The sequence below is a fragment of the Aureococcus anophagefferens genome (assembly GCF_000186865.1).
Source record: "Aureococcus anophagefferens unplaced genomic scaffold AURANscaffold_3, whole genome shotgun sequence".
NCBI lineage: Eukaryota > Pelagophyceae > Pelagomonadales > Pelagomonadaceae > Aureococcus > Aureococcus anophagefferens.
In genome coordinates this window covers 2,245,679-2,253,405 of record NW_008705563.1, presented here as the reverse complement: position 1 = coordinate 2,253,405, position 7,727 = coordinate 2,245,679, and the positions used below count along the sequence as shown (strand labels likewise).

Genomic DNA, 7,727 nt, shown 5'->3' with positions numbered 1-7,727 from the left:
CGCTCTGCGGCCTCGAGATCCCCGGCGACGAGGCCAACATGATCGGCCTCCGCACGTTCTAGGGAGCGCGCCGCGCGCGAAGAGCGCGCGACCTAAGAAGGACCATGCCTGCTACCATAGCCTGAGCACGCCTCGGCTCTGCCGGCTCCATACTCTCCTCGCCAGCTTAGTATCTCGCCACGTACTCCGCCGAGTATCCCTCTACCTCTCCCACGCACCGCAGAAACTCCTCTACGCCGTCATGCCCCGCCCCGTCGCCACCGACTTGCAGTACGAAATCATTCTTCCCGATGTCCTCCCACTGGCGCCTGTCGGGTTGCGACCCCGAGCCAGCGTAAGGCACAAGCTCACCGTTCGGACTCGTGTAGTCAAGGCGCCGACCTGCCGGGCTTTCTTCCGCCGTCTTCCCTTGACATTTCAGTGGCTCGCCGGTCTCGGGGTCGTTTCCCAAATTCATTTCGGGGCGGACCTTGTTCAGCAGGAGCAGCACGAAGAAGGCTGCAGGCGGGGCAGCAGCGGTATCCCCATCACCTGCTCTGGCTGGGTCCCCTCGCACTCCCGGGACTCGCACCACGAGCCCAGAGTCGTGCCCACGCCACCACGAGAAGTCCGTCGTGCGCAGATAGACGGCACTCTCCGGGAAGATGGAGCGCGCCAGCTGGGCCAGCTGCTCAAAGCTCCACTTGTGCGTGTCAGCCTTGTGCTTGCTCGGGAACGAGGCAACGCGCACCAGCGCTGTGGCCCGCAGCTCATCGCGGACCTCGCGCGGCCATTGCTTCTCAGCGATTGGCGCAGCCGGCGCCGCCCCTGCTGCTGCGACATCGGCGGCCATCAATCGATCGCGCCGTCGGCTCTGGCTGGCCTCGAACTAGACTCTCCAACGACCGACCGCGCAACGCCGGCGCCGCAGACGAAACCCCCAAGTGTGCGGCGGAGAACGCGGGCAGCCGAACTGGATCACCGGCGCACTCGGCCCAGGCCGCCGCGGTGTGCACGCTTTGGGCAGCGCAAAGCCCGCTCTCCCAGCTCCAGCCCGATTCGGCTTCAACTAAAAGTACATTGCACGCCATGTTAAACGCCGCTTCAGCTTCAACCTCAATCTTACGAGGCGCCTAGTCCTCGTCGGAGCCCGTCTCGTCGTCGGTGAACTCGCCGTCCATCTCCTCCGTGAGGCGGACCTGCTCCTCGCGCGCCGCGTCCGTCACGGCGCGCTGGTTCGCGCCGCGCTCCTCGGCCTCGCGGGCCTCGAAGTGGTCGTCCTCGGCGCGGCGCTCGGCGTCGACGATGGCGTCGATGACGACGCGCCGCGCCTGGAAGGGGCTGAGCACGACGGAGAGCACGAGCGCGTCGTTCACGAAGCCCGGGGGTAGGTCCGACGCCGCGCGGACCGCGTCGACGAGCTCGTCGACGAGCCGCGGCGCGTCGCGGCCGCTCCGGTGGTCGTGGCCGCAGCAGGGCGCGACGCGGCCCGCGATGGCCGCGAGGGACTGGCCGACGAGCGCGTCGACGATCATGGCCTCGAGCTGCTCTTCCGACGCGCCGTGCGCGCAGACGGTCGCGAAGCAGAAGCCGACGACCTGCGCCGCGTCGAGCGCGCTGCCCAGCACGAAGGACTTCGTGAAAAAGGCGCCGGGCAGGTTTGTGATCGTCGAGAGCCGGTCGCGCGCGGCGTCGAGCTCGTCCTCGCCGCAGACGAAGGCGCCGCAGCCCTTGGACAGCAAATCACAAACATCGCCGAGGCTCGAGGCGTCGAGCCTCGCCGCGGCGACGAGCAGGTCGACGACGGCGAGGTGCGGCGGCGCCGACGGCGACGACGGCGACCGCGGACCGGTCGGCGACGCGGAGCCGAGCGTCGAGTCGTCGTCGAGGCTCGGCACGGCGTTGGGCGTCGCGACGACGGACCGGCGCCGCTGCTCCGTCGCCGCGGCCTCCGTCGCGCGGCGCTGGTTCGACCGGCGCTCCTCCTCCTCCCGGTTCCGGTCCCGCGCCTCCTCCGCCAGGACCTCCTCCACCAAAAACGACTCGACGACGCTCGAGAAGCCGCCGGACGGGAGCTGGGCGTGGGGGGGGCGGTCCAGTTCGACCTGCTCGCTGCGCGCCGCGCGGCGCACGGCCGCGCCGAGCTCCGCCTCCACGCGCGACGCGTCGCCGCCCGCGACGGCCGGCGCGAGGAGCGCCGCGACGCGCGCGACGGTCTCGAACTCGAGGCCCGACGCCGCCAGCCGCAGGACGTCGTCGTCGACGACGCCCAAATCCGCGCAGACGCCGTAGGTCGCCCCGGCGACGTGGTCGAAGCCCAGCACCGTCGACGGCGCCCACCCGTCGGAGAAGTAGCCCGCCGGCAGGCCCGTGGCCCGCGCGAAGCGCTCGATGAGCGCCTCGAGGGCCAGGGGCCCGTCGTCGTTGACGCCGCCGTTCAGCGGCGCGAGCGCGTCCCGGTAGGCCGACAGCGGCAGGTCCCCGAGCGACGCCGCCGCCGCCAAAAGCGCGACGGCGCGCGGCGTGAGCGCGCCCGGCGCGAGCGGCGACGTCGGCGAGTTCGGGGGCGACGGCGGCGGCGACGGCGGCGACGCCGGCGCGGCGCCGACGGGCGGCGGCGGCCGCGCCGGCGGCTTCGCGGCCACGCGACCGGAGTCGGCCCAGCTCACGCGGCGCCGCTCCGCCGACGTCGGCGGGCTCCGGTCCGCGGGAGACGGCGGCGGCGTCGCCGACGCCACGGCGCCCGCGCCGTCGATGCGCGCCGTCTCGCTCGCGCGCGTCCCGTCGGACGTCGTGAGCGGGGGGTAGGGCGCGTCGTCGTAGTCCGCGGGCGTGAAACTGTAGTCCTTGCCGTCCTCGACTTTGTCCTGCGAGCACATGGACCCGCAGGTGAAGCTCTGGAACCAGGCCTCGAGGGCGCTCAGAGCGCCGAGCTCGCCGCTCATGGTCCGCCGCGGAGCGACTGTTGTTGGCGCCGGCAAGCGGGGCTGCCGCGATTATATGTCGGGGGGCAGCACCACGGCATTTTGAGGGGATCGTCGGCGATGTCGACTTGCCTCGCATTGAAGCAGGAGATCTCGCAGTCGGGCCTGTACACGCAGTTCGCCGCCCGCAGCCGATCGCATCGCACCCATGGCCGCGAGACATATGCGACGATTGCTGGTCGCCGTTGCGGCCGTCGCCGTCGCCGGCCTGCGACCGAGCACGGCCCGCGCCCCGGGCCGGTCGGCGTCGCGCGCGTCCGTCGCCGTCGCCGACGCGACGAACGTCGACGTCGCGTCCGAGCCGGCCATCTACCTGAGCAGCGCGGAGCGCGCGCGGACGACGGCGGAGCTCGGCATCGCCACGGGCGCCGCGCTGTCGACGCTCTGCGCCGCCGGCTCGGCCACGGAGGGCGCGCCGTTCACGACGCACGTCGACTACGTCTTGGACGCGTCCGGCGCGCCCGTGCTCCTGCTGGACACGGCGCGCGCGGAGCACTCCAAGAACCTGCTCGGCGCCGGCGGGTCCGCGCGGTGCAGCGCCCTCCTCGCCGCGCGCGCGGCGGGCACGCCGCCGGCCGCGGCCGCGCGCGTGACCGTCGTCGGCGAAGTCGAGGCCGTCGCGGCGGACGCGGAGGACCGCGTCGTCCTCGAGGCGCTGTTTGGGGTGAACCACGCCTACGCCGACGACGTGCTGAGCACGGCCGAGTTCGACCTCTACCGCCTCGTGCCCGAGAGCGTCTACTTCGTCGGCGGCTTCGGGGTCGCCGCGACGTGGGTGCCCGTCGACGACTACGGCGACGCGCGCGCGGACGCCGTCGCCAAGGAGGCGCGGGACCTCTGCGTCGCGCTCAACGACGACAAGCGGTCCGACGACCGCGCCATGGCCGCCGCGCAGCTCCTCGACGTCGCCGACGCCGCGAAGGTGTCGGTCATGGCCGTCGACCGCCTCGGCCTCGACCTCCGCGTGAAGCGCGCGGGCGGGACGACGGAGGAGTACCGCCTCGCCTACCGCGCGGCGGCCCGCTCCGTCGAGGACGCCAAGTCCGAGATCAACAAGCTCCTCCAGGAGGCCTGGGAGCTCGACCAGGGCGTCGTCTTCGACGGCGCCTACGACGACAAGCCGAAGGTCGTCCAGCGCGCCGTCTCCTCCCTCAAGTAGAAAGGCGCCCGCCGCCTTTTAATGCCCGTGAATAGACATGGAATATACAGGAGTGTAGCGGCGCGACGCGGCGCGGAGGAGCCCGGGCCTTCCTACGCGACGACGCAGCAGCCGCCCCGGTCGTCGATGACCTTCACGAGCTCCATGGTGAAAATGAGTGTCGCCTTGGGCGGGATGCCGCGGTCGGGCATGCCTTTGGCGCCGTAGGCGAGGTTGTACGGCACGAAGAGCTCGTACTTGTCGCCGGCGACCTGCGGGCGCGGCGGTCGCGGCGCGAAAGCGCGCGCGATGGTGGGGGGGTGGGGCTTCGACGGGGCGGTCTCAGATTTGAAGCTAGAATATGTTGTTCGTCACGTGTTCTCGGAAGAGGTGAAATAGGTGTATCGTCACGGCACCGCGGGGTCGGCGGTTTCGCGGACGCCGGCGGTCGCCATCAGCGTCATCGCCTCGGTCCAGCCCTTGATGACCTGGTCGGGCCGGAACGTCGACGGCCGCCCCTTCTCGTAGGAGGAGTCGAACTGCGTGCCGTCGAGGAGCGCGCCGACGTAATGGCACGCGCACTTCGTGTCGAGGCCGGGGCGCACCAAGCCGTCGCCCTCTTTGATGACGCGGTACTGGAGCCCCGACGAGCACGCGATGACGTCCTTTTTTTTGCGGTTCTCCGCCAGGAATCTCGTGCCCGCCTCGGGGCCGTTCGGGTCCTCCTCGTCGGCGCGCATGGCTCGCGGCGATCGCCGATCTCGCGCGAGGCGCGATGTCGCGTGGTTGGGTGACAGCCGAGGACGACGCTCGGGTACGTGTTTGCGCGGTGTGCGACGGCTCGCGGCGCGACGAGGCGTCTAGCGATCGCCGATCAGCGCGGTAAGCGCGGCGCGTCTGCCGCAAGGCCGCAAGCCCGAGCACCGAGCTCACGAGCCTCACGTGCGAGCGCCACATCAGACGCCGGCGCCGTCGTGCAGTGCATGCGCAGCGCGTCCTCGCAGCCGTCCTCGCAGCCATACAGTGCATGCGCAGCGCGTCCTCGCAGCCGTACTCGCCGGCGCAGCGCCCGCTCGTGGTGCTCGCAGCGGTCGCAGCCATCGCGCTCGCCGACGCGGCGACCATGCAGTGCGCCCGCCCGCTGCGCGTCGCCGTCATCGGCGGCGGCGTCTCCGGCTGCACGCTCGCCCACGCACTCAAGGAGGAGGTCGCCGCGGGCCGCGTCGCCACGACGCTCTTCGAGATGGGCCGCGGCGGCGGCGGCCGGTCGGCGACGCGGAAGACGCGCGACGACGGCCGCGTCGCCATCAGCCACGGCGCGCCGAGCTTCAAGGTCACGACGCACAAATTCCGCGCGCTGCTCGACGGCCTGCCCGCCGGCACGACGGTGCCGCTCCCGAAGCCCGTGGGCGCGCTCGTCGGCGACGCCTTCGAGCCCGACGGCGACGACCGCCGCGCGGGCGCCGGCGGCGCGGCCGCGCTCTGCGACGCGCTCCTGCGCGACTCCGGCGCGGACCCGAGGTTTCGATCCATGGTCCGGGGCATCGAGCGCACCGGCGACGGCGCCTGGGCCCTGCGCGGGACGGACGGCGCCGAGCTCGGGCGCTTCGATTGGCTCGCGGTGTCCGGGAGCGGCGTCGCGCACGACCGCTGGACGGCGACGTTCGGCGGCGAGCCGCCTCTGAAGGCCGCCGCGGCCTCCCTCGGCGACGCGGCGCTCGACGCGGCCATCGCCGCCGTGAACGGGGTCGCGTCGAAACCCGTCATGGCGGTGATGTTGGCGTTCGACGGCGCGGCGGCCAAGTCGTGGGCCGCGCTGCCCTGGAGCAAGGCCGCGGTCGACGGCGACGCCGTGCTCTCGCGCGTCGTCGTCGAGCGCGTCTCCGACGACGTGACGAACGTCGTCCTCCACTCGACGCACGCCTTCGCGGAAAAGAACAGGGACGTCTATGGCGCGACGTCCACCGCCGCTCGCATCGGTGGCGCGTTGAGCGACGCGTCGCGCGAGGAGGCGCTCGTCGCCGCGCTGCTTTCCAGCGCCGAGGCGCGCCTCGCGGCCTTCGACGCCGCGCTCGCGGGCCCGTTCTACGGGCCCCACCTCCACCGCTGGGGCAGCGCGTTCCCGGCCGGCGTCCTCGTGCCGCCGGACGCGGCCGTCGTGCCGTCCGCGCGCGTCGTCTTCCTGGGCGACTACGTCGACACGGGCCGCGCGGGCACGCTCGAGGGCGCCGCGCTCTCGGGCCTCGCCGCGGCGGAGGCGCTCGTCGACGCCGCGGCCGCCGCGTAGAGCGCTGTTTCCCCGCGAGACTAACATAGAAAACTAGCCGCGCGCGACATGGCGACGCAGCTTAAATCCGAGCATCTCGCTGCGGCAAGGCCCAGGGTCAAGGTGCACTGCTCGCCTGCCACTGCAGCTTCGGCTGGGTGGGGAGCGGCATCTAAGACCTCGGCCGGCCGTCTCAGAGCCGAGGCGCTCTCGGCGCCGGCGCGTCGCGTTCTCGCGCGCAGAGGCGTCTCCGGCGGCGCTGCTGCGCACGGCCCTCGTGCATATGTGTGGCTACGCAGCGAAATAGCTCGCGACGTCCGGAACGTCGGCGGCGTCCCGTTCGTTGGTGTTTTCGGTCGGCGGCGCGCAGGGCCCCGAAAGGTGGTCGAGGACCGCTGCGGCGCTGCCACCAAAAGCGCCGAGCTCAGGGATCGCGCCGAGGCACCCCACGAACCCGGCGAACCGCCAAAGCCACTCAATTTTTTCGATCTCGCCCGCGAATGCGACGCCGAGGGTCTGCGCCGAAACGCCGACACGCGCTCGAACGCTGAAAAAACGTCGACTGACCCTCGAGACGCGCGGTCACGTGTTCGGCGCGACGATGGGACTCCCATGGGCCGCGCTCGTTGCCTCTACGGCACCCACGCTGCCCGAAGTTGCGCAAAATACGTGATCAAAGGGCTATTTGGTGCAAATCGACCCCTTTGCACCGATTTCTGGACCCGTGCGACCGCTTTCGACGGCGGAACTTTGCTCGCGCTTATTGCCGCAACATATCCGGAGCGTGTCGGAAGAAGAACGGCTGGAATCCATGCCATAGAGGCTGTGAGAGCTCCAAAAAGGCGGCTCTGAGGCTCTCTAGTGCTGCGAGAGCACCAAATCGGCTGATTCGGCCTCATCCGGCCGCCAGTCGTTCTCAGCGATACTGGCGCCCCCCGGGGCCGCCGGTACGTCTAATTGTAGCCTATACCCGAACGCTGCGCGTGGTGGCTCGCGCGCGCGTCGGGTGATGGCGAGTCGCTCGTAGGAGTCCGTCGAAGACGGGTCCAGCTGCAAGACGCGGGAGGCGTGAATGCGACCGCTGTCGGGCCCGAGAGAGCAAACCAAGTGCATGGACGCCGCTCCCATATGCGCTCGACGGACGCCGCCACCGAAAGCCACGCGATTTCGTCGAACGCACTCCAGCGCACCGCGCCGAGCACTTCCGCGTTTACGGCCGACGAGCCGCTCGCGACCAAAACATCGTGCGCCGAGCAATTCGACGCGCGCAAAGGCCCTGGACCGCCGCGCGCATATACTACGCGGGCCCCCGCAGCTCGTGGTCGAACGGGAACGCGATCGCGGGCCGCAAGAACCGATG

General features: G+C 71.3%; 3 protein-coding genes across 3 annotated transcripts; 2 read left to right on the top strand and 1 right to left on the bottom strand.

Moving 5' to 3' along the window:
* Window positions 1-3,111: 3,111 nt before the first annotated feature.
* AURANDRAFT_61839 (hypothetical protein) lies at window positions 3,112-4,122 on the top strand (the record flags this gene model as incomplete). The annotated part of the gene is made up of 1 exon (XM_009035661.1): window positions 3,112-4,122. One exon carries the CDS (start codon window positions 3,112-3,114, stop codon window positions 4,120-4,122), a length of 1,011 nt encoding a protein of 336 aa, XP_009033909.1.
* A 92-nt stretch (window positions 4,123-4,214) lies between these two features.
* Window positions 4,215-4,841, bottom strand: AURANDRAFT_21160 (hypothetical protein; the record flags this gene model as incomplete). The annotated part of the gene is made up of 2 exons (XM_009035527.1): window positions 4,215-4,373; window positions 4,542-4,841. 2 exons carry the CDS (start codon window positions 4,839-4,841, stop codon window positions 4,215-4,217), a joined length of 459 nt encoding a protein of 152 aa, XP_009033775.1.
* A 383-nt stretch (window positions 4,842-5,224) lies between these two features.
* Window positions 5,225-6,388, top strand: AURANDRAFT_61838 (hypothetical protein; the record flags this gene model as incomplete). Its single annotated transcript, XM_009035662.1, has 1 exon — window positions 5,225-6,388. One exon carries the CDS (start codon window positions 5,225-5,227, stop codon window positions 6,386-6,388), a length of 1,164 nt encoding a protein of 387 aa, XP_009033910.1.
* Between the last annotated feature and the right edge of the window lie 1,339 nt (window positions 6,389-7,727).